A 27514-nucleotide genomic window follows, 5' to 3' on the forward strand; every position below is an offset into this window, starting at 1 on the left:
CCGTTGCTTATGATATAGGTAACGAAGAAATGGATTGCTCTTATATGAGAGAATCCGGGTAGAGGTGTTGACTGATCTGAAGACCGAGATTGAATACGGGTAGATAGGTGACACCTTCGAAGACCTTCGAAAAAGTCTTGAGGTGTTTAGAGTATTCGAACTGAGATAGAACTGCTTGAATGTTCAGTTGATATAGACTCCCGATGATAGACTGTTCTGTTATTCCAAGAAAAAGTCTAGTGTAGTAGTAAAGGTTCAGTTGACGTGGAATTTGCAGTTGACTCCTGATGTCGTGGAAGAAATATAGATGACGTGACTGCTCTGTAGTTATGAGAAGCAGTTGACTGTTCTATAGGTTCCAGAACAAGTGTGTAGTATGAAAGGAGAGACGTTTAGCACTCCCCTAGACAAGGATGGAACACATATAAATGGTAAGGCACTGTCGCCTTTCGACAGCACTTACCAGATTTTTTTGTCAACGCCCGTTGGCTGTGATAGATACACCCAGTTGACCGTGAACCTCCGAGTAGGTCGGACCTCTCGGCCCTAACAGTGAGCGCGGCAAGCTATACAGTGTACAGTATACAGTGAGAGAGTGAAAAAAAAAAGAAAAAAAAGAGTGCTAAACAGTGAAAAAATAGTGATAATATTACCCCCCCCCCTCTCAAATATCTCTTCCTATTAAACCTTTCACTTCTCTAGAGGTTACCGAATAAATCCATCGTCTGAACCCCAGGAAAGCACCAGGACACGATCAAATAAGTAACAAAGCAATTAAGGAACTACCTGTAAAAGGGATTGCACTCATTTCTTCAATCTTCAACGCAATTCTTCGCCTTGAATACTATCCCAAAACCTGGAAAACGTCAAAAATTACGCTCATCCCCAAACCCGGAAAACCAATACACGAAACTAGCTCCTATCGCCCAATTAGTCTTCTACCCACTTTGTCAAAACTATTCGAAAAGTTGCTAACGAATCGACTCCTTCCACTAATAGAGGATCTGAAAACTCTGCCAGATCATCAATTCGGCTTTCGGAAGCAGCATTCCGCAATAGAGCAAATCCACCGAATAACACACAATATCAGCCAAACCCTCGAAAAGAAAAAATACTGCTCGGCGGTATTCCTTGATATCCAACAGGCATTCGACAAAGTATGGCACGAAGGGCTTCTTTACTAACTTAGAAAAGTCCTACCACACACTTACTACTCCATCCTATAGTCCTACCTAACCAATAGGCAATTTATGGTTAAATACACAGACGCCATTACCACAAATTTCCCAATAGAAGCGGGCATACCCCAAGGCAGTCTCCTCGGGTCCCTTCTATTCTCCATCTACACTGCCGACCTACCAATATCAACACGAATAACCATAGCAACATTTGCCGACGAAACAGCGCTATTAGCGTCCCACGCCAACCCGACAACAGCCTCATCCACTCTCCAGCGAAGTCTCTACTCAATGGAAAAGTGGTTCCACAAATTTTTTTTTTTTTTTTTTTTTTTTTTTTTTTTTTTATTTATTAAAATTCACAATTTGTCCAATTTGGACATTTGGTGGAATTTTTTAACGGTTAAATTAGCATGTTGGTGGCTACCCCCAGCGGGGTACCATCCTCGTGTTTGTTAGGTTATGTCCTTTATAAGGTCTGCTGGGTGCTTCCTTTTTAGTCTTCTGTCCATATTTGTGATTTTGTATGTTTCCGCAGCTAGCCGGTTTATGTGTGTTGCTATTCTTAATTTGTATTTCTCGGAGTATCTGTTGATTTCTTCCTTGACCGTTGGCATTCCCAGGTCCCTTCGTATATCTTCGTTTCTGACGTACCAAGGTCCGTTTACTATTGTCCTGAGGATTTTAGCCTGTATTACCTCTATTTTGTTTATATGGCTCATTGCTGCCGTCCCCCATAGTGGTATTCCGTACGTCCAGATTGGTTTTATGATCGTTTTATATATTTTTAACTTGTTTTCTGTGCTTAGTTTGGATTTTCGGCTTGTTAGCCAATGCATTTGTCTTCTTGTTTTCTGTATTTTTTCTACTATTGATTTGATGTGTAGTTTCCAGGTGAGTTTTTGATCTAAGTGGAGTCCTAGGTATTTGACATGCTTTGTTTGCGTTTTATGCGTGCCGTTCAATAGGATGTTTGGTGGTGTCTTTTTCCGTAGCGTGAATGTAATATGGTTGCATTTATTGGGGTTTGCTTTTATTTGTTTTTCTTGTAGCCAATTTTCTATTTTTACGATGTGTTCTTGTAGTATTTTGACTGCCGTTTCTGGGTTAGTATGCCTGACTAGTATAGCTGTGTCGTCCGCGAATGTCAATACTGTGCTGTTGGTAGTTGTTGGTATGTTCGCCGTGTATAATGTGTATAGGATTGGGCCTAAGACGCTTCCTTGTGGTACCCCGGCCTTGATGCCTTTAACTTGAGAATGTGTGTCCTTGATTTTTATTACGAAGGTTCTGCAGCTTAGGTAGGATTTTATTAAGTGGTGTATTTGCTCCGGGAATTGTTTCCTAATTGTTTGTAGTAGACTTTCATGGTTAATTTTATCGAATGCTTTCTCTATGTCTATGAAGAGGGCTGTGCAGTATTCCTTGTTTTCTAGTGCTACTATTATTTCGTTTATAAGCCTGTGCATTTGCTCTATCGTGGAGTGTTTGTTTCTGAAACCAAATTGGTGATCCGGTATTAGTTTTTTTGTCTCTATTATTGGTTTTATGCGGTCGTATATTATCTTTTCCAGTATTTTGGAAAATACTGGAAGCAGTGATATTGGTCTGTAAGATGCAGTTTGGTGCGGGTCTTTGCCTGGTTTATGTAACATTTTGATCTGTGCTAATTTCCATGGTTTGGGGAAGTATTGAATTCTTAGAATTGCGTTGAATATTACTGTTATTAGTCTTATTGCTTTTGGCGGAAGGTTTTTTAAGATTTTACCATTAATTAGGTCGATTCCTGGCGCTTTGTGGTTTTTTGTTTTATCAATTATGTTTCTAATTTCTTGTGCCGATGTTTTAGGTATGGTGTATTCCTTGTCGGCTGTGGTAGCAGTGGTTTGTGGATCCTCCTCCGTATGACTTTTGAGGTTGCTGTTGTTGGTAATGTGTGGTGTGAATGTGTTGTAGAGGTGGTTGGAGAATTCTTCAGCTTGTTCTTCGTTGCTTCTTGCCCATGTGTTATCTGCTTTTCTGATTGCCGGGACGGGTATTATTGGCTTCCTTATTTTTTTCGTGGCTTTCCATAGTGAATAGTTGGTGTTCTCGTGTGTGGAGAGTGTCCCTATGAACTTTGAGAATTCGTTATCGTTGTGCTCCTTTATTTTGTTTTTTATTTCCTTTGCAAGTTTGTTTAAGTGTTTTTTGTTTTCTCGGGTTCTGTATTTTTGCCATTTTGCTTTTGCTTTTCTTTTTTCTTTGATTTTGTCAAGTATTTCTTGCGGGATTGTTATTGTTTATCTGCTGGTTGGTTCGGGAGTAGTGGTTGTCCTTGCTGCTTCCTGAATAGTTGCTGTCAATGTTGCTACTGCCTGTTCTATGTGTTCAGGAGTTTTTAACGGGATGTTGCAGTTTATTTTGCTTTCTATTATTTCTTTGAAAGTTTGCCAATTGGTGGTTTTATTGCATAGTGTTTCTGGTTTGCTATAGTGAATTGGTTTGTTTCCGTATTCAATTATTATGGGTGTATGATCGGAGCTGAGCTCGAGGTTGGGTGTTATTTTTAGTTTATTTGTGTTTAGTCCCCTTGTAACTGCAAAGTCCAGAAGATCTGGTTTTTTGTTCAGGTCAGTCGGCCAATGTGTCGGTGTTCCTGTGGATAATATATTGAGGTTATTATTTCTAATGTATTTTTCCAGTGTTCTACCTCGAGGTGTAATGTTTCTTGATCCCCAGAGCGTGTGCTTTGAGTTGTAGTCTCCCGCTGCGATGTACTTGTCCCCTAGGTCCTGGAAGTATTCTTCCCACATTTGTGTTGTTATTTTGTGTCGCGGAGGCACGTATACTGCTGACAACTGGAAGTAGTTGCTGCTAGTTTGAACTGTAACAGTGGTTGCTTGTAAATATTCTTTGTTAACTTGGCTGTGAAGATAATGTTTGATATCGTTTCTGACTATCACTGCTGTCCCTCCGTGAGCTTTTCCTGAGGGGTGTTTGGTATCATATATGGTGTAGTATGGTATTTTCAAATAGCTTTTTGTAGTGAAGTGTGTTTCTGAGACAAGTAGTATGTCTATATTATTATTGTATATGAATGTTTTAATTTCGAGGGCCCGTTGTTGTAGGCCGTTTGAGTTCCAGGCTGCTATTTTTAGAGTGTCCGTTTTTATTTTTTGCTTAGCACGTTTGTAATTAGTTGTAGCATGACTGTGATTTGTTGGGTTTGCTGTTTGAGTACTGCATTTTGTTCGCTTATCATTCTGGCTAGCATTTCGGTGTTCTTTATGGATTGTTTGAGCAGTTCTTTGATTTCTGCAGTGTCGTTGTTACTATTGCTGTGGTATTGGTTATGTGTGTGTGTTGGTTGGCTGGTTACTTGAGCATAGCTTAGACCACCAATGGTGTTGGTGCTGATAGGTTTGGTATTTATTGCTTGCTCTGTATTTGGTAATATTTCAGGTTTTGTGCTGTCATGATGGGCTTGCGTGTTAGTGCTTGTCCTGCTTCGTAGGGGCGGGAACAGTTTTCGTTGTAGTTGTTTTCTTACTTCACAGCCTTTATAGCTGGCTGGGTGGTTACCGTTACAGTTGGAGCATTTAACTTTTTCTATTTTTCCTGAATATGGGCAGTGTGCAGTTAAGTGATTTTTTGCGCACTTGACGCAGGCTGGGCTTCTGTTGCAGTAGTTCTTAGTGTGTCCATATTGTTGACACCGCATGCATTGAGGTATATCTTTTTTGTGTCGTGGTGGTTCGACTGTTACTATTGTGTTTAGTATTTGTTTGATATCATATATTTCCTTGTTATTGTTTCTGGGTTCAAGTTCAATTAAGAATAGTGGTAGTGGTTGCTTTGTGTCGAATCTTGTTATATTGTTTATTGTTCTTGTTTGATGTCCAATTTTAGCTAACTCATCGCTTAGTTTATGTATGTTGGTTTTAGGATGCAATCCTCTTATGACTATTTTATAGCTCCTTTCAGTTTTAAGCTGATACGTGTGGTAGATAGCATTTTTTTCTTTTAATGCTTTTATAACTTTCCTAAATGTTTCTGGTGTGTTTGTTTGTATTTTTACTTGATCCAATTTTGTTTGCTTTATTGTGTAGTTGTTTTTCTCATCTAGATTATTTAGTAGATCAATGAGCGGGTCTATTATTTGGGCCTCAACAAAGATAGGTGGTGGTTTTGTAATATGGTTTGTTTGGATAGTGGTTTTACTTACGGGGTCAGCGTCTATTTCTTCAGTTAGTGAGTTGAAGGAGTTACTTAGTGGTAATTCTTGCAGCCATCGCTGCTTTTCTGTGACTGGGTTTCCTATGGCACTTGTGTCTGTGGTTGTTTTACGTTTTTTGCTAGCCTTCACTGGCTTCCAGCTTTCATCCTGGTAGTATCTTTCATGTTCTGAATTGCTATCTTCCTGTCCCCGATGCTCTTTTGTTTCTTCTGTCTCCATGTTAGTTTGTTTGGTTTTTATATAATATGTTTCTCCTTTTGTTGCTATGTTTATAGTTGGTATCTGCATTGTTATTTTATTTCCTCCTCACTATCACTTTGCAGCACTATTACTTTGGAGCACTTTTTCACTATTCACTTATACCTGGAGAGCACGACCGTCTAGACACGTCCGTCCTCCTCGGCTGTCCGAGCAGGAGTGGGTTCCACAAATGGCGCTTCAAAATTAATGAAAAAAAATCCACACATGTAACCTTCACGCTGCGAAAACAAACCTGCTCACAGGTCTCCATTAACAATATAACAGTTCCCAACGAGGACACAGTCAGATACCTGTGCATGACTCTGGACAGAAGATTAACCTGGCCCGAGATCTGTGACGGTGGGTCTCGAGGTGGCACAACTGGTCGTCGAACGTAGCCACGGTCACGGAATGAACGTTTTTACCTAACAGAGAAGTGCCAATATTGGGGGACACACGTTGTATTAACAATCAAACCCCGGGCAGGAGCAATGTCAGCTCTACGCGGGTCTGCCTCGCATCGGCGGCTGGAATTTTGTTGATATCCCCGGGCAATATGCAACGAACAAACGCTATCGTAAGGAGAGGATAATTCCCATCAGTATATTATTCTTGCGATCGCCTTGGAGAGTTTGATACGTCGTCTTTACGTGGATTATTATACCGAGCGTGGCAGAAAACGTTGCTTTGAGTTATCCCGTTGACCGTGGATTCGTTATTGGACCTAAGAACATTGTCACTAACATCTCGAGTGTTTAATCACCATGTTATTGTCAAACTTTGTAAAAATCAATATTCATACCAGTAAATTTAATCTCTATTGTTGTTACGCCACGAGGCTTACCACAGGCTGTATTTTCTACCCGCCGCTCGCGGCCCTAGAATGTCGCAGTCAGATCGTCTTATCTCACCGCCGGATCATATACAATGTATCGACGAGCGCATAGCTGTCGCCAAGCAGAGTTCTCGAAACGTCGAATTTTGTCCGTTACATTTTCCACGCAAGAACAGACATACGTGATCATAGGCGCGAACGGTGGCGTGACCTAAGTATAGTGGGGGTCGTCTTAAAAATGAGACAAAGAAATCATCTAAAGTCAGTCTGTTCCTTGTGACACGTCGAACGTTACACATTGAATCGAATCTAGCACATAACGTCTGTCTCAAGCTGCGAAGTGCGATAGGTCTCGTTATAAGCAAACCGCTAAACAAACCTTGATTGTTATCTTTTTCGTTTTTAATTGTTGATCTTTGACTGAACTTGTTGTTTCGTTATTTTTATTAAACTTTTATCAACCAACCCAGTATAGTTGTTCGTATACACTCAAACCTAACCACCTCTATTCTCGTAATAGAAATAGGGGATCAATCAGTTCGTGGCGTCGATTGTTTAATCGTAACGAGAATTTACGACTCTCGTTGACGCGTTATCTAGCGATCGCGTCTCTCCGCGAACGGTTGAAACATTTGGTCCTTCGAGCCGGATTCAGTGTCAAGTGAAAAGTGCACGCCAGTGACACCCACTACCATACAGTGCCACGTGAACCCAACACAACCAGCAGCGGAAGCGTTACTACCTCAGCGAGGTCAGTAACGTAAAGGGTCGTCACCTTTGAAGGGGTATAATTCGGTGGTTGAAACGCAAACACACAGCCTCCTGCCGCAAAGTGGATAATCGCCAACAGAAGTAAGTTCAAACGATCTCACTCTCAATTACATAACAAATAATGGCAACCGGAAACGAACTCGCCACCTTGCGTCCACGCCGGGGCTACTATATCGCCCAGTTTACACGCTTCGCAAAAAAACTGGACGACATCGGACAATCAGGCTGTCCGGAAGAGATCGACTTGATACAAATTAAGGATTGTCTAGAAATCTACGAGACGGAACTCCGTGCCATACAAAACCAGATCGTAGCTATAGACGAGGGAGAGATCGCGCGCGGCATTGAACTAGCGGAAGAATACGAAAAACTACAACACCGAATAACTAAACAATTGATCAATATACGACGAAGTACGCCGTCACAATCGACAAGCGGCCAATCAGCCGCCGGTCGCGAGTCTGCTTCGCTTAAACTACCGGAGGTTCGTATACCTACATTTGATGGCGCCCTCGAGGATTGGCAGTCATTTTACGATTCCTTCTCGTCAACGATAGATCAAAATGAGCATTTAACACCGGTTCAGAAATTTTATCATCTCCGATCAGCCCTGACTGGATGGGCCGCGCGAAGCATACAGTCATTAGCCATCACCGAGTCGAATTACGCAATCGCCATTGACGTTCTTAAGGAAAAATTCGACTGCCACCGTCAAATCTGCATGCGTCACTGGGACTTGATTTTCGACTATCCGAAAATAACTAAAGAAACACCCGAAGCTATAGACGATCTTATCGAGACGGTCAAGGTAAATCTCCAAGCGTTAGAAAATCTCGGGGACCCAGTCACGTCAAACGCCGTTCTCTTAAAGCTTTTCACGTCGAAGCTACCCTCAGCCATCATTCGCAAATGGCAACGTACACTACCGGACAAGAAACTGCCGTCATACACGCACTTGGTAGATTTTCTGAAAACACGGACGAATGGCGATAGAACGTGTTCAGCATCAACCGTCAAAGAAAGGGCGTCCGATCAACATGACCGTCGGCGACCGAACGCGCCGCGAAGTTATACATTCATAACTACACATAATACGTTGGTTTGTCCGAACTGCCACGGACAACACGAATTATGGAATTGTCATGTCTTGAAAGCGAAGTCGCCCAAAGAACGCCTGGAAATCGCCAAAAGGGCGTCGCTCTGTACCAATTGTTTAGGCAAGGGACACGCTCTTACTCAATGCTCCGCGGGGTCATGTCGCATCTGTAGACAGCGACACCACACGTATCTGCATCAAGACCATGGGCATAGCAAACCACGAACACGTGTCAACCGAACATCGAGCAGTCGATCGTCGAGCGACCGATCATCCAACGGTCGATTTTCGCCTAGTTCACCGACCCCGCGTTCGTCACATCGTTCGAGACGCACATCCTCGTCTCCCCGAACGTCTCCTCGAGCATCTCCCCGAGCGTCTCACCGAGCGTCTCCCCGAACGTCTCCGCGAACATCTCCGAAACGCGAATCTCGGTTGAAACAATTATACAACAACAATGGCTAGTCCGAATGAAGATTCGTTACACGCCCTTGAACCGAACGTTAACCCGACATATACTATAAACAAAAACAAAATATCTTCAAAACAGGTTAGATTTTATGTTGAATTTAAACGACCGGCAAGGACAGGGAAAATGTTTCAGTGCTCAACGCATTATCAATTTCCAATATTATCTTTATTGATACAGAAGTTTTGAAACAAGAACACAACGATATGATAATGACTGAAATAATACAGTAAAAATTAAATATTGCTATGGATCCAATATTGGCTCTTATTTCAGTACATTTGCTGATTATAATTTTTGTCGCTTCTGAATAGCGACCATGAAATTTGCATTTTTAAATTTAGTTACAATCAAATTGTTATATAGCATACTTATTGTACCTTATCAGAACATATTTCGGAATGTCACGTCGCTAAAATAAATAGTTGGAATAATAAAATAGTGAATAAAATGGATAATGGATCCCTGTAGTTGTGAAACCCGTCATTAATATTCCATCATTATCATCGGATCAAAGAATTCGTGACAAGTTTCAGAATTCTTTGGACCTGTACAATAATATACTAACAATGTTAATAAATTAGCACTATTTTACATTTTCGTTACCTTTTTTCTTTAGGGTTCTATAATTTTGAATTCATTCGTTCAGATTGTAACTTTTTTAACTTTTATAAAACACTTTTATAAAATTTCAATTATTTTGTTATCAAATTTGCTAGTATTTTAATAAAATATACCTATTAGTATTGGCGATTTGTACTCTACAAGTTGTAAAATTTCTAATTGATGATATCATTTCCATTGTGCAAGAAGAGTTACATCGGAATATTCGGATTATTTGCTTTCGAACTAATGTTCATTTTACTGTAAAAAGAGAAGCAACACATTATTTTATTTAATTGATACTGATACTATGATATCAACTGCTCTTCGTGATATATCGGACGAGCGGTGATTGTTGATTCTGATTTTCAAGGTGCCGCAATCGGTCAGCGCCGAGAACGAAGGATAAATTGGGCTCGTGGAGAAATCTTCAATGAATTAAAAAGAAAAAAAGGCAATTTCGATTTAACATTTATTGAACAACTAAAATTAACGGTGCTGGACGACCAAACTTTACGCGGACGATTATAACGACAAAGGCGATTGAAAGAATTCTAACTTTCCTAAAAATTATACTAAAAAGTCGTTGTAGTGCGACGCGTAACGCGTTCTGAATAACGGGTTTGATCTTGGCGAATTTACTCTTTGTTCTAAGGGCGGCGACAAGCTTGAATACCGAAAAATGCATCTTTGTAAGCGCGGTAACATGACCGTTTCAGAAATTGGACGATGTGTTGCAGATGTGGAGTGCGGAAGAGACACATAGACGCAGAACTGGAGCCATATAAATAATTAACGAAGAATATGGAAATTTATGTTATTCGAATCTTAACACAAGATTTACATTACTGTATCTAGAACGCGACTGTATGTAGATTCATCTAATAAGTATATAGCAATATTAGATTTAGTACTAAAGCGTGTTACGCTTCTTCTAGAAAATCTATTTAAAAATGATGTGTTCGTTTTATTTAATATTATTTAAAATTGAAGTAAATAGTCTGGATGGTGCAAAGGCAATCGGAAAGCTTAGAATCTTGTTGCGACTGTAAAACTATGTAATACAGAATGTATAACTCTAAGGAATTATGTATAAGAAGGAAGAAATGTAGGAAAACAACATCCCTTTCATTCGTACACAGAAATGTATCGTATTGATACACATAAATTGCTCGTTCCTTTAATTGAATGGCAAGGCTATAATACATCGTCCACTTACAGAAACTGTTTTTAATTTCTATAACCATCCTTAAGTTTCGTTGTTCTGTGAATTTTTATACGTCATCAAGAACGGTCTTTCCGAAGTAGGACACAGAAATTTTTTAAATAACGAAGTGAGATTCCTACTCTTGTTACCAACTGGTTCCAACAAATTGTTCCACAGATTATTCGCATCTTGGGAAACACAAAACATTTCTGATTATCAACGTAACACTCATTAAATAATTGTATAGTTTCATCTGTTATACTCACACAGTGCATGTAGTTTTTGACTCCAATGAAAGCAATCAGCATTAAGGTATGAGAGATCGGTAAATCCATCCTCGGCAAGTGGTATTTTTGCTTCTTTCAGAGTCGGTAAAAATTCTACAGTGAAGTCATTTCTATGAAATTCTGGATAATTAGCGACTTCTTCGTCAATATTTTGCCACCTAAAAAAAATGAAACAAAATGGTATATTCTTCATATGTATCTTAGAATCGATATCGAATGGTACTTGAAATTTGTTAGGGAAATAATATCGCATAAATATGAAATAATAAAAATAAGCTGATTGTGGGGCGAATAGTCGCACCGCGCTGAGACAGAAGTAAAATTCCTTTACTAGTTATTAAGATTTCGCATTTTTTCAGTATAAGTATATCACATTTTGGTTTCGTAATTATACTTCGTGATAATTTGGATTATCATAGTAATTAAAAGTTCGTAGTTTTTCATAGTATAATTTTTGTTACACGTAAGAGAATATGTGGAATAATCTACTGCCAAAATTAACGATTTCCGATATACGACATGGTAATGGAAGGGTGTAATATCCTTTCAAGATAATTAGGATACATGCAGCATTCCTAAGCTGGATATACGCCATATTGATTTAGTAAAGGCTAGGGGTGAATTTAACCTATTTTGCATTGAAGGAGCCTTGTCGATGATTCCTCTATGGAGAAAACGAAGGGTGAAAGCAGGGGTATTTACACCATATCGTTAAGACATTTTCACGGAATTGGTCAATAGCCTCTTTGCGTCTCGATAATTTCTGCGTTCACGCATCGTTCTAGTAAGGGTCTCGCCAATCTTCGCGATAAGGGAAACGAAATGTTAGAGCTCCTGCGTAACACCAAGTTTCTGGTTGATCAGTGAGGGGACAGAGTCGTGTTTATTATTATTACACGTAAACTCGATCGAGAAACTCACGCGGGCAGTGAGATCACTAGGCGCGTCGTGCGCGTATGTCACTTACTCCCCACCATCAAACTGTTCCGCGCGACTTCTGCGCATGCTCACGAAATGTCGAGAGTGCTAAATTTATGTTAGCCACCGAGACGACGACATTTAGGTTAACCCCGAACGAGACTATCGCGGTGCGTAATCGCCGCATCAAATTCGTATAATCATTGCTTATATGCGCTATTATGTATTAATTACTTATGGTGGCAATGAACTAGAGTAAACATTGATCCTTTCTACTCGAAAATTTAATGGGACGATTTTCGAGTTGCTGTTATGGATTTTAATGAGTAAGCAGATTTAACGTCTAATCTATCGTTTTTCTTACAAGGATGGTTTACGTTTTCGAATGCCATAATCTTCTTCTCTACGACTTGTACGAGGTAAGCTGCGGATCTACAATCGTTCGTGTAAAAAACAAAGCGCAATTCTGTTGTTCTCGATTTTCATCTTATTTTAGCTCTAAGAATCTGTACCGAAACTTACCTGCGGTATCAGACGAGTATCGATACGTTTATGGTGTTTCAAGTACAGTACTTGTTTCCTATCGATTAGAAAAGGATCAATATCGATAACTGATACCTTTGCCTTTGATATTAATGGATAACAGATTGAAATTCGTAGGTTGATGTCGATAGCATTGATACAGTATCGGTAACATTACTACATATGTGTTATAGAAATACGAACTGGTCGTCTGAATACGTATTCATAATATACATTTATAAATATACTTATCAGTGTTTTTTCATCCAAAGTTGAGCCCGACATTGCCCGAGTCACCAATCAGATCTTAATGTGAATTGAATTCAAAGATGATCAATCTATATCGCTTTCTAACAACTCTTTTCAATAAAGTTATTCGCCAACATTTAACAAAAATGAAATACGCTTAAATATAAAATAAAAGTTAAGGTAATTGGGCACAAAAGCGGCTGCACCTCCGATTTTGATGAAATTTAATTATAATGTAAAACTCATCATTTAGAACAACATATAAAAGCGGCATATAAAAACGCTCCCAAAATCAGCATTTAGAACATTCTGCTCCAAAATTCTGTGTCGTACACACTCCGTCATAACAATCTAAACCGTTACTCTGTTGGATTCAATAAATTCTACTATCACATCTACAAATCCGACTTTTATTTCCTTACTTGTAAAGCATTCGGACTACGACGTAAGGAAATTACTAGTGATAAGTTAATTTAGTGTGAGGTGGTATGTGTTGTCTGTGATAGTTGTAGTTGCCGGCTGTAGATGTCGCTGCTGGAGTACTGCTAATTATTCTTCTATTTCGATGCTTGGAAGAAAAATCGGATCACGGGCGCCAGGAATCGAACCGATCGTTCCTGACCTAGGGTGCTAACAACTGCACTGCCGTGTCCATTTCTAGTTATTGTCCAGTGGCGATATTTGTTGTCGAGTGCCGTCACAGGTGATTTCTTGTATCTCCTGTGTGAGACTCACGCATATATTCCCTCATGAGCCAGATTTAATATAATAGTAGCAACAGCTTTCTATAAATATTTCGGAAACTAAGTGAGTTTACTTACTAAGTGAGTCCCTTATAGGAACAAAGTCGAGTTTCATAACATACTGAAGTTCATTCAAATCGAAAGTGCAGCCGTTTTTGTGTATAAAGTATGATATAACAAAATCCTTATAAATTGCATATGTAAGTACAATATATCTAACATGCTTCATAAATTCAGTAAATTATACAAACCTCTCTATTATTTTATAATATTCCGGTCTTTGATCTCTAAATTGTAAAGCAAACATACACGAACATAGAATCATGGATGACACATAGCACGGCAATGATTCTCTTCCATGGTGTGCAGTAATCAGTTCCTTTAAGTGAGGTGGTGGTATAAGAGCAACAAAAGTTCTTGGTAAATTGTCTCTTAATATTCTAAGAGTATTAATTAAATCTGTTTTGTGATCATTTAACATAGTCCATGGAGAAGAAGTTGTACACATATTAACGCAAAAATCATTGCTTCCAATCATCAACGAAATCAACTGGAAAATATAAATATGTAGGTACTATTGCGTAAACGATTAAATATAAAATGAAATTATAAATTTTGATTAAAGAAAGAAAGAATTTGTTTCATTTCATACCATCATATAATCTTTTTTAATTGTAGTTATAATTTTTAATTATATTTCAAGTGTGTTTTTAATAAATAAAAGGTAATGTAATTAACTATTAAAAATAGTTCACCAGAACTGCATAGAAATACTTCTCTAATTATAATGCTAATAATTTCATTACTGTCTTTCTTCCTTAGTAATGAATATATAAAGGCCTTGGGTAATTTCTATTTTAATATTTGAATATAAATGGTAAACGTAATATTGCTAATAATAGTAGATTACATTTAGTAACGCAAGAAATAATGTTGCTGATAATTTAGATTTTATGTTAATTTATAATCTATTAATCCGTTGTTAATTTCAATGATCATATGCATATTAAAACACCACTTGCCATACAGTAAATATGTATTGTATATAATTACTTTGTCTACGAACATACGAACCTTCCAATGTTTGTTGATATCTATCCTCGGGTCTTCTTTTATTTTATTGACCAAATATGTCGCCATGAAAGTTATATCTCTAGACATAGCTCCCATTTCGGCGACGTTTAACTGCGCAGCAGGATCAATACTTACAGAGTCGCCAAGTGAATAACCTACTAATTTAGGATTGAATTCCTGCATATAGGAAAATCGGACTATGAAAGATTTCAGTATTCGCATTTATGGCGATAACACAAATCGTATGCGTAAACAATGCAGATGTAAGAAATGAACAAACTTTAAGAATATTAGGAAGAGTCAGGTACTGTCGCCAATTTCCTTGACCGCCGATACTGCCTACTATGCCTCTATTTTCAATGTTCAGTTCCAACGTATAAATCGAAGTAACTGCAGCGCCGATTGTCAAGGAATCACCCATTGCAGCAATGACATCTATGTCTCCTGGTCTTAAATGGTGAACCGATTCGGGAACATTCGAAGACCTGCCGGCTAAACAAATTAAAGACATTAGAATACATATTAACTTCAAAAAATAAGCATCAATTTTAATATTTTTAAATTACAGTAAGGTGAGGAGCTTGTAATGTTACATATCTGTCTTAAAAAATGATATTAAAGGACAAGACATTCTTGTAGCCACTACAAATTGTGAAGAACAGCGTTCTTCACTGTACTTTCCTGCCACAGAAATTTACCAATTGTTCCCGAAGGCAAATTGTACAAATTACAGGAAATAAAAAAAATCTGTGGTTTAAATTGAGTAATGATTTTAAAGAATGAATATTATAATATAATATTTGCGGGTGATTTCATAAAGTATTTGACAACAATAACCATAAATTTTGTTAACTACCTGTTACGTTGCAAGGAAAAGAGACGTCTATTGGAACTTCATCTTGAAATTTATTTTTTTTCCGTAATTGAGATATCCGTTCCTCACTTCTTGTACCTACAAAATAGTCCCTTTAAAATATTTTACAAAAATACTTCATCTGTGATATAATGTTGCATGCGATATCAATTTGATCAAAATTACGATCAAATAATGCAAAAGGTATGTCAAAATCTCATTGTGTTCGAACCGTTCGCCTATCAGACAAAAATTCAATCCATGCGAATTAGCGTCACCGTCAGGATAATCATTTGTAATATCGTGTAAATTAGAAAGAAAAATGAATGGGTTATGGGTTGGGTTAGAGTAGTAAAATAATGCTATCGTGAAATAATTTTCACATTGTTGCATTATGTCTCACCTGTCTGTTTGTCATGTACATACTTGATAACGACAACGTACCTTCTTACCCTTACAAATACAGATAGCCCGCCGCTACTTAGTCTTACGATAATTTTTGACTTGGCTGTAAGAACCTCGGTACAGTGCTTGAACTAATATTTAGATAGCCGATGCTAGGCGAATCGAAGTAACTGAACGATGAGGTTTCGATGGCAAGACTGTTGCGAGAGATGTGTAAAACAGTTTGACGAAGGATAAATTAATAGGCAGATAAACCGACGGCAGGCGATCCGACATTGCATTGTCAAAGAATAATGAATAGAGAGCAGGGATATTGTTTAAAGGAGCTGGCCACGGTTTGGCAAAGGCAGTGATGTGTAAATGGATTGTCAAAGACTGCACGGCACTTAACTCAGAATTTTGTAGTCGCAAAGTACTAATAAAAATTCATATTTTTCTTTAAACATACAAATAATGATAATACAAATAAGTAGTAATCAAATTCACGATACGTTTACAAAACCGTATGAAAGAAAAATTAAGGGGGTATTCTAGTCTACAAATTTGAAAAAATCGAAAAGTTTTTTTTCATATTTCAATGTTTGGACATTCAGGAATACGCCCTTAAAAGGATTTTTCAAAATTTCAATTATTTTATGAGTTACAGCCATTTTTGTGACGCGGCATCTGCTCCGGCCAACCGGAACAAGTGAACAATAGATGGTAGACACTGCCCGGGTACCTACGTATGAATACCCTCATAAAACCTTTATTGTATTGTATCCCTTTTTAATGTATTTTTATTTCAATAATTCAATACGAACGATGTTTGGGGTCTGATACCCAAAATAATAACGAATCGTTAAATTCGTTAATATGGACTTTTGCTCCGAAGCACATCCACGCAGGAACGCAGGCAATTCAAATTTCCACTTTCCTCGCAGTACGTACTTTTAATGAAGCTTTTATACCCACATTGAAAATCTTAAGTGTCATGGGAATCACGATTGGCCCAGAAGCTCATGCGTTCGCAGTCAGGCGACACGAAGTTCGCATCGAGCCCTCTGAATTCCGAGTTTCAGAGGCATCAAAGCAAGCCAGGACTGCTCGTCTCCATAAAAGAACCTCGAAGAATGAGCATTTTGAAGTAGAGGAAGGTTTCATGTATAGAGCAGGTATCGCTGATTAAAAATGTGTAAATATGCTGTACCATTCTATGAGTAAAATTGCCGGAAACTTGTCTCAAAGGCAACCTCTGCCTCAATCTCACTAAAAACAAAGAAAGATATCGAAACAGCCACAGAATACTTAAACACGAGCATAATAAACGCTATCCGCTCCTCAACACCTACTAAGACTACTATGAACAAACACGAATATCCCCATTACATATTAAACAAAATCACAGAAAAACGAAGACTAAGAAGAGTATGGCAAACCCATAGAACACCGGACGACAAACTCAAACTAAACAACGCAACCAGGAAGTTAACCAAAATCATTAAAAAATACAAAAATGACTGTTTCCAAAAGTATCTCGTCAATTTGTCCCCCCCAGTTCGTTCGTGAGTGCCGTGACGTGCAGACGTGTGTCCAGTGCCCTGTGAAGTTCACAAAACTCCACGTGACGCCCATCTGTCGAAAGCGAATCCAACTAACCTAGCCAGGGTTAACAGCCTCTCGACTAGTTCTTTCACACTGAATTAACTAGCTCGATGATGGCTCTATCATTTCCAACAGGCTCCCCGGAGCTAAATTATCACACCGCCATTTTTCCTCCCCCGTGGCAAGAGGGCAACACATCCATCCTGGTAAACGACCAGCACACGAAAAAACGGAAGCTCGAACCGACCAAGACAAACGTAAACAAGAATCAAACCAAACCATCAGCCAGCCAAGTGACCACCTACAATAGATTCTCAATACTGGAGTCCACGGAAGACTCCATGATTACAACCGAAAAGGTAAACAATCTCCATACTCAAAGAATTCCCCCTCCCCCACCGATATTCATAAACGACGTAATCGACATTCAGTCAATGATTAAGACTATCGAAAAAGAAATCAGCAAAGAGGACTACAAACTAAAGATTAACAACAACCACGTGAAAATACTGCCGACCCACCCAGACGCCTATAGAAAGTTAACCAAGCTATTAAAAACATCAAACGCTAAATTCCACACATACCAGCTCAAACAAGAAAGACCATTTCGAGTGGTGCTACGCAACATCCATCACTCAGTCGATCTAGACGAACTAAAGTGCGAACTGTCAAACCACGGCCACGAAGTAACTAATATCAGCAACATTAAGCACAGAATCACAAAAAACCCACTATCCTTATTCTTTATAGACTTAAAACAAAAAACAAACAACAAAGAAATCTACAATATCAATCGGCTGATGAACTCCATAGTTAAGTTCGAGCCACCTCTTGTAAAGAAAGAAATAATACAATGCAAAAGGTGCCAAAGGTACGGCCACACGCAGAAATACTGCAATCACAACTTCCGGTGCGTAAAATGTGCAGGTAATCACCCCACTGACCAATGCACTAAATCCCCGGAAACCCCCGCCAAGTGTATCCACTGTCAAGGAGAGCATCCTGCAAACTACAAAGGATGCTCAGCCTACAAATCGCTACATAATATAAGGTATCCAAAACTGAGACCCAAGGACATAAACATACAAGAACCTAAACCCCAAAAACTCACCTCACCAACAGTATCCTATGCGCAAGCAACGCAAGGAAACGTATACAACTCGAAAACACACAGTGTACACACAGAAAATAGAATTCCCACCCCACAAAGCACAGACAACTTTACCAGACTCGAAAAACTTATCGAGAAGCAAACTGAGCAAATTAACAACTTGCTGTCACTACTCACACTCTTCATGGACAAATTCATAAACACAGAAGCAAAATAAAACCAATGCGAATAGCTCTGTGGAACGCCAACGGTCTAGCTCAGCACAAATCTGAGCTAGAACTATTCTTAAAACAACAGCAAATCGATGTGATGCTCATATCCGAAACCCATTTCACCGACAAAAACTACCTCAAAATACACGGCTACAACTTCTACCACACCCAACACCCCAGCGGAAAGGCTCACGGCGGCACCGGAATCATAATCAAGTCAATCATCAAGCACCACGAACTTCCACCATTCCAGAAAGACTACCTCCAAGCAACAAACGTAGCAATAGAAGACTATCATGGTACAATCACCACCTCAGCTGTATACTGCCCTCCCAGACACTCCATCGCCAAAGAAGACTTCGACCACTTCCTGGACACCCTGGGCAACAGATGCATAGCCGGAGGAGACTACAACGCTAAACACACCCAATGGGGTAGCAGACTGGTTACAGTAAGAGGCAAAAACCTCCTCAACAGCATAATATCCAACAACCTCAACTACCTTACCACATACGAACCCACACACTGGCCCACCGACACAAACAAAATACCCGATCTCCTTGATTTCTTTATAACTAAAAATATCTCGCCAAGACACGTCCAAATCAATTCCTCGGCTGATCTCTCCTCTGATCATTCCCCCGTGATAGTAACAGTCAGTTCAACTATCATCGAAAATACACCTAATGGCTCCATTCATAACCAACACACCAACTGGCAGCTCTTTAGAGAAGTCTTTACCCACACAACTTCAGCCTCAACCTCACTAAAAACCAATGACGAAATCGAAGCAGCCACGGAATACCTAAATGCGAGCATAATAAACGCTATCCGCGTCTCCACACCGGCAAAAACGTCCATCAGCAACCACGAATACCCCCAGTACATATTAAAAAAAATAGCAGAAAAACGTAGACTAAGAAGGATATGGCAGACCCATAGAACACCGGAGGACAAACGCAAACTAAACAACGCAACTAGAAAACTATCCAAAACCATAAAGAACTACAATAATGACCGTTTTCACAAATATCTCGCCAGCCTGTCCCCCACAGCCGACTCAAACTACTCACTATGGAAAGCCTCCAGGAAACTCACGCGCCCCCCACAAATAATACCTCCAATCCGCCGCCCGCAGGGTGGATGGGCGCGTAGCCCTATAGAAAAAGCCAACCTATTTGCCAAACACTTGACTGAAGTATTCCAACCCCATTCCTCCATAGCTGCAGCGGACGTCACCGAATACCTGCACACTCCCTTCCAAATGTCCCCTCCTATCCAACCCTTCACTTCTGCAGAGATCATAGAAGCAATCAGTCGCCTAAACCCCAAGAAAGCAGCAGGTCACGACCTAATAGGAAATAAAGCAATCAAGGAACTCCCCATAAAAGGGATTGCACTCATCGCATCAATCTTTAACGCCATCCTCCGCCTTGAACACTTTCCTAAGGCGTGGAAAATCTCACTAATCACCCTCATCCCCAAACCCGGTAAACCAATATATGAAGCCAGCTCCTATCGCCCAATCAGTCTCTTACCTACCCTGTCTAAACTATTCGAGAGGCTGCTCACGAATCGTCTCCTTCCACTCCTAGAGGAATTGAAAACTCTCCCAGATCACCAATTCGGCTTCCGAAAACAACACTCAACAGTAGAGCAAATCCACCGCATAACCCACATGATCAGCCAATCCCTTGAAAAGAAAAAATACTGCTCAGCCGTATTCCTAGACATCCAACAGGCATTCGATAAAGTATGGCATGAAGGGCTACTCTACAAGCTTAAAAAAATCCTACCCCACCCATACTACTCCATCTTAAAATCCTACCTAACCAACAGACAATTCATAGTTAAATGTCTAGGCGCCACTTCCGCAACATTCCCAATAGAATCCGGCATACCGCAAGGTAGTGTCCTCGGACCCCTACTATTCTCCATCTACACTGCCGATTTACCCGTACCAAACGAGGTAACAATAGCAACATTTGCCGACGACACAGCACTATTAGCTACCCACGCAGACCCGGCAATTGCCTCATCCACTCTCCAGCGAAGTCTCGACTCCATGGAAATGTGGTTCCAAAAATGGGGTTTTAAAATAAACGAAAAAAAATCCTCCCATGTAACCTTCACGCTCCGAAAACAAACCTGCCCCCAGGTCACCACTAACAACACAATAATCCCAAGCAAGGACTCCGTAAGATACCTGGGCATGACCCTGGACAGGAGGCTCACCTGGAAAAAACATATCTCGGAAAAAACAAAGCAACTAAAGGAAAAACTAAGAAAATTCTATTGGCTCACGGGCCGACGCTCCAAACTAAACATACAGAACAAAATAACCCTCTACAAGGCTGTAATAAAACCTGTCTGGACCTACGGAATCCAATTATGGGGAACAGCAAGTAACTCCAACATTGAAATACTCCAACGCTTCCAATCGAAAACGCTAAGATCCCTATTAAATGCACCCTGGTATGTTACCAACGAAACAATCCACCGCGACCTCAAGATACCTACAGTCAAAGATGAAATACACAAGTCCAGAAGCAGATATAACGCAAGAGTCAACAACCACCACAACCCATTAGTCACCCAACTACTAGACACGACGGACCAGATCCGCAGACTAAAATGAAAGCACTCTCTAGATTAAATCCTTAAATTCTACTAGAACCAACAATATAAAACTATTATAAGCCATGTCATTGTATCACGCCAAATGAAGTTACTGAAAATTCTCAACGAGATTTGATTGTAAATATTCTAATAAATAAAAAAAAAATTTTTATGTAATCTTAAAATATTAATAAACTAATGATAAAAAATTGGATAGTCCAAAATTTTTTTGTTTCATTTGTACAGAGCTTCAAAAACAGCCCGAAATTCATGCCTCTAGACTAGAATACCCCCCTCCCCCCTCCCAAAATCATGCCTAACATTAGGATATTAATCCAATCCAATCTATAACCCACTGATTTACCGATTTTTATTTATGTTAAAATCGATTAACGTCGATGAGGTAAATTTGGATTGAGTTTGTGGCTGCACTCGACAACAATGTGTATCGCTGAAGTGAAGTGTCTAATGAACCATCAATATCAAAAACAGATAAGAATCGAGTGTGATCGACAGTCGAGTTTGAACCAGGAAGTGAAAAAGTCGCGTTGTAACCGCGTAGTGAGATTGACTAGCGAAACCGTGAGCGATACGCAACGCGATCGAAAGAAGACACTTGTTAATAAATATGTTGTTGATCTAAACACCCAGTGACTATTTAACGCACTACATTCAATATCATCAAAAGTTATATAAAGGTACCTCCACCATTTAAGCCAGAATGAGAAGGAATGGAAACTGAATTTAATTGAAATTCCTTCTTAATATCTCGGCATCGAAGACCGAGCGGTGGCTGCATGACTATAGGAGAAAGTTGATCAGGAAGTTGACCTTGACAACGTATTCCAAATTTGTTGAAAGATGTATCCTTTTCAATGTAATAACCGAGGAGCTTTAAACAAACAAACGATGTTCCAACAAAACTGTTACGGAAATAGTATGCAAATGAAATGTTTTTCATAATGCGTGAAAAAAAAAAACAATAGAATAAATACTAGAATTTAAAAGTCATAAAGGTAAATATACAAACATTTTCTGACTCACTGTATAAGGCAGCATAAAGAAAAAATGAAACTTTCTTATTTCTGCTTAGCGACGTATCAATACGTATGTTCACATGCTATGAGCACGTGTTGTCACGATCGCACATAAAAAATTGGATATATGTATTGATTTTTGATTAATACACAAATTATATGTTCGTAATCGCCGAAAATATGGCGACACGTGTGGTTCGCGATAAAAATGATACTAATAAAATTTATATTTATTTAGTCCACGTTAGTTGATCATCATAGATGATGTACTGATCTACAATTCTGTTTCTGTAATATTTCGTTACCAAATTACTACTGATGGCCGGTAAGAACGATACTAACGTACAGGAATAATTAAGGTTTTGTAAGCTACAGAAAAAGTTATGTAACGTGTCTTGTGGAATTCATACATAATGATAAATATGTCTGTCTAGAAAAAGTTATAAATTGTGCAGAAAAACTCATGAAATATTCACATTAAAGTTCTATTATTGTATTATACCGACTTTGGAAAAAAAGGAGGTGCCTTAATTTAAGTAAATAAGTGCAATATAATATAATATAATGAATATGAAAATAAGAAAGAAAGTTTATGAAGGCTGATGTTGATGAAACCGGTAGGAATTATTCTTTCTTCCGTGGTCTGTATCGACAGTAGGCAAGATTTAATGGAAATGTCGCCGCTCCACTTTTTAATAATAAGCTGCTGGATATTTCTTCTCCGTTCCTTAATCACGGTTTTAAATTTAATGATAATTGTTCGTTAGTTTGATTTCTACTGTTATCTAACGAGCAGAGAAACTAGAATTTCATTCAACCGTTTGCCACAAGATTAGATCCAGCAGAATATTTAATTATTTATATAGTTTTCACTCTTTCTGATGTAATGTCTAATTTTACTATGATCTAATATTTTTCTACCGTACATGGTATCATTTGCAAACACATCAATAAATCTTATGAGGTTTAGAAAAATCAACAATATGGCGACAGACAAATGAAACCAAACTATGTTCTTATCGGATGTGTATTACTATAGTAACGTTACTATCGATCAATTATATTAAACATTATATCGCTCTGACGACTTGACAGGCTGTTGCTAATAAATTTCTGTTTTATGGTTGCATAAATAGTTACTATTACTCGATCGTTCGGCAAAAGGGTAAAAGTTGATAAAAACACTAAAAAAAGCACGGACCGTTTTTTTGGCATATATCTTAGGCGATACATTTCTAAGTGAGAAATGTTGTCCATTTTGACGTTATCTCTTGTGATTATTGAGATACGCGATTTTGAAGTACTATAAACATAATTTTCTTAAAAAGAGAAATTTAATCTCGATGACCTTAACCTTGACATGCAGTAGCTCAGGAAAGAATTCGAATTAAAATATACACGTTAAATATAATATCTGAAAATGATATTATAACTACTATAAGATGCAAGTATCAGGATTTTATATCCAAAGCTTCGTTCGAATCTAATACATCTGTAAAAGTTATGAAACGTTCATCGGAATGAATAGGCAGAATGATACATAAACAGTACTGCAACAAAATTCCGCATAAACATTCTTACTGACGCACTTGCCAATTGTTTGAGTGACTTTGGAACCGAGATATTTCGACCCTTTTTATTTCACTCATTCAATTATAATAATTTGCCCTCCTCTACTAATTAGTTTCTTTGGTCTGCCTGTAGAATATTTGTTTGGGACTGTTTCTTCTATTTCTGACTCTGTGATATTATAACGTATCATAATCTTATATTTTAGCGATTTATTGTTATAATTTTCATCTTTATGTCCTTTTTATATCAATTCTCTCTCGAATATCTATGTCTCTGATTATTTGGCACTTATTACCACTGCAGAGATTAATATTATTCACAACGAAGTACAAAACTCACTGCTCAATTTAATTCTACATCAACTGAGTCTGCCAACGTTTTCTTGTCACTTTGTATACGAAAGTATTGTTTAACATCGCTTAACATCTAGACGTTCGATTACTTTTGCGACCTTATTTCTGTACATCCTTACAATGAAAGATTTCAAAACCTCTACAAACGTTATCGGATTCGTTCTAAATTTTATATATACAGATGTATAATCTTGGCACTTGTATCTTATAGTAATAAGAGCATTGTTTTAACTTCTTTAATTGTCTAGAGTTTTAATAGCATGTGAAAACTGTCGTGAGCTACTGTATATTTTCAAGATTTATGCTATAAAGTAAACGCGTTCAGTGGTGAGGTATCAACTCTTCTCCCTGCACCCCGTCATTAACCTAACCAAAACCCAATATCCATTTGAAATCACAATCAAGTTGCTACTTCTTATTCTCTTATAACAAGACTGACCAATATTTTAAGAACCAATGAAAATGGTATACGGACATCTTTTGACTTCACATTTATCTAACAGCTCGTCACTTTTAATACTCTTCAGGACTGCTGTTTAGCTTCGTTACGAATTTTGAAATAAGTACTGTTTACAAAATTCCTCATCTCAAGAACCAAAGGAGGGTGCCACAGAATTCATAGCGTATGTTACTTGAAAATATAATCTCTACGTTATTTATATGTTAAAAAAAAATGATCCGTGCTGTGCAAGTTCTTCTACACTTTTATCGAAAAAAATTTCGTCAACTTATCATTTTATCGCGAACATATATATATTCACAATGAAACATTAGTCTATGAAAAATAAAATTCACAATATTTCAATGTTCCTTCAAAAAGCATCTCTCTAACCAAAAGAAAATGAAATTTCTGCATAAAGACGTATCACGAAATAAAGTAAAACAGACGTACCGTGAGAGTGCGTTAACCAATTACGATATCCACGATAGATGTAATTAAGAATCGATTTATCCAAGGCAGTTTTTTGCGACATGGCCAGCACGCATAATTCTAATGCAATGCACAGATACAGCTTCTTCATGGTAAGTTTTCTTGCACAATCAAATGGTCACTTTTACGTTTTCAGAGTAATATTTTATTTTTATTGATTATAAAGACAAGAAAATATAAATTCTTGTGATGACCGCTAACTGTTACGCGTATTATCGAGGGCCCTTGAAAGCAGCGCATCCGGTCTTAACTGCTGTTATTTAGCGATCATTTGGCACACTGTTCGTACTCGTAAAAGATTTGAAACTGCTGTGATACATGATCATAATAAGAGACAAAATATATACTTTGATTCAGATACTCCCATCTCTATTATCATTCTTTACATATCTATTTGCATTTTCGTGATCAACAAGGTCAAGAAAACTAATGAATACGAATAGGCAACGCTTGCGCAATATGATTTACATATTGTATAAGGTGTATATACTACCGTTATTTCTAATTGTACTTTAAACATACTATAGAAATTGTATGACAAAAAAAATATATGAAAAAAAATTGTTTCCAAAGAAAAATATTACCGACTTTCAAACGCGTTAAATATTGAAAAATTACTTTTATTGTATTTATACAAATTAAGTGCGCTAAAAAATATGAAAATTTCTGTTTTTATAGCGACTTCAAAAAAAAAAAAAAAAAAAAGAAAGCATCTCCGTAGTTTCGACCAATCGCGGGGCGACGGAATCGCGAGGAAACACGTCAACGGGAGTCTTAAATTCCCGTTACGATTATAATAATCGACGCCGCGAATAGATCGATCCCCTGATTTCCGTTGAGATAATAGGAATGGTTGAGGTGGTATAATGCTGCGATTAACAGAGTTATAATCTATTTATTTCCCACAACGTTACACTGATGAGTTTACGCCGTTGCTTATGATATAGGTAACGAAGAAATGGATTGCTCTTATATGAGAGAATCCGGGTAGAGGTGTTGACTGATCTGAAGACCGAGATTGAATACGGGTAGATAGGTGACACCTTCGAAGACCTTCGAAAAAGTCTTGAGGTGTTTAGAGTATTCGAACTGAGATAGAACTGCTTGAATGTTCAGTTGATATAGACTCCCGATGATAGACTGTTCTGTTATTCCAAGAAAAAGTCTAGTGTAGTAGTAAAGGTTCAGTTGACGTGGAATTTGCAGTTGACTCCTGATGTCGTGGAAGAAATATAGATGACGTGACTGCTCTGTAGTTATGAGAAGCAGTTGACTGTTCTATAGGTTCCAGAACAAGTGTGTAGTATGAAAGGAGAGACGTTTAGCACTCCCCTAGACAAGGATGGAACACATATAAATGGTAAGGCACTGTCGCCTTTCGACAGCACTTACCAGATTTTTTTGTCAACGCCCGTTGGCTGTGATAGATACACCCAGTTGACCGTGAACCTCCGAGTAGGTCGGACCTCTCGGCCCTAACAGTGAGCGCGGCAAGCTATACAGTGTACAGTATACAGTGAGAGAGTGAAAAAAAAAAGAAAAAAAAGAGTGCTAAACAGTGAAAAAATAGTGATAATATTACCCCCCCCCCTCTCAAATATCTCTTCCTATTAAACCTTTCACTTCTCTAGAGGTTACCGAATAAATCCATCGTCTGAACCCCAGGAAAGCACCAGGACACGATCAAATAAGTAACAAAGCAATTAAGGAACTACCTGTAAAAGGGATTGCACTCATTTCTTCAATCTTCAACGCAATTCTTCGCCTTGAATACTATCCCAAAACCTGGAAAACGTCAAAAATTACGCTCATCCCCAAACCCGGAAAACCAATACACGAAACTAGCTCCTATCGCCCAATTAGTCTTCTACCCACTTTGTCAAAACTATTCGAAAAGTTGCTAACGAATCGACTCCTTCCACTAATAGAGGATCTGAAAACTCTGCCAGATCATCAATTCGGCTTTCGGAAGCAGCATTCCGCAATAGAGCAAATCCACCGAATAACACACAATATCAGCCAAACCCTCGAAAAGAAAAAATACTGCTCGGCGGTATTCCTTGATATCCAACAGGCATTCGACAAAGTATGGCACGAAGGGCTTCTTTACTAACTTAGAAAAGTCCTACCACACACTTACTACTCCATCCTATAGTCCTACCTAACCAATAGGCAATTTATGGTTAAATACACAGACGCCATTACCACAAATTTCCCAATAGAAGCGGGCATACCCCAAGGCAGTCTCCTCGGGTCCCTTCTATTCTCCATCTACACTGCCGACCTACCAATATCAACACGAATAACCATAGCAACATTTGCCGACGAAACAGCGCTATTAGCGTCCCACGCCAACCCGACAACAGCCTCATCCACTCTCCAGCGAAGTCTCTACTCAATGGAAAAGTGGTTCCACAAATTTTTTT

General features: G+C 38.5%; 1 protein-coding gene and 2 non-coding genes across 4 annotated transcripts; 2 read left to right on the forward strand and 1 right to left on the reverse strand.

Moving 5' to 3' along the window:
* The first annotated feature begins 369 nt into the window (after positions 1-369).
* On the forward strand, positions 370-474 carry LOC125386824. The gene has a single exon (XR_007227263.1). It is a non-coding gene; the product is annotated as a U6atac minor spliceosomal RNA (small nuclear RNA).
* Positions 475-9426: 8952 nt separating this feature from the next.
* Positions 9427-25416, reverse strand: LOC125386728 (phospholipase B1, membrane-associated-like). Of its 2 annotated transcripts, XM_048413807.1 has the most exons (8): positions 25050-25416; positions 15268-15363; positions 14692-14903; positions 14412-14588; positions 13589-13887; positions 10885-11063; positions 10631-10806; positions 9427-9672 (listed from the first exon to the last, which is right to left on the reverse strand). In XM_048413807.1, exons 1-7 carry the CDS (start codon positions 25177-25179, stop codon positions 10661-10663), a joined length of 1239 nt encoding a protein of 412 aa, XP_048269764.1. In that variant the 5' UTR covers positions 25180-25416; the 3' UTR covers positions 9427-9672; positions 10631-10660. The 2 variants fall into 2 exon arrangements, with proteins under 2 accessions (XP_048269764.1, XP_048269763.1); XM_048413806.1 differs by lacking the exon at positions 9427-9672 and having other exon boundaries at positions 9870-10806.
* A 970-nt stretch (positions 25417-26386) lies between these two features.
* Positions 26387-26491, forward strand: LOC125386825. The gene has a single exon (XR_007227264.1). It is a non-coding gene; the product is annotated as a U6atac minor spliceosomal RNA (small nuclear RNA).
* The last annotated feature ends 1023 nt before the right edge of the window (positions 26492-27514 follow it).

The sequence above is a fragment of the Bombus terrestris genome, chromosome 17, assembly GCF_910591885.1.
Source record: "Bombus terrestris chromosome 17, iyBomTerr1.2, whole genome shotgun sequence".
In the NCBI taxonomy this organism is placed as follows: domain Eukaryota; kingdom Metazoa; phylum Arthropoda; class Insecta; order Hymenoptera; family Apidae; genus Bombus; species Bombus terrestris.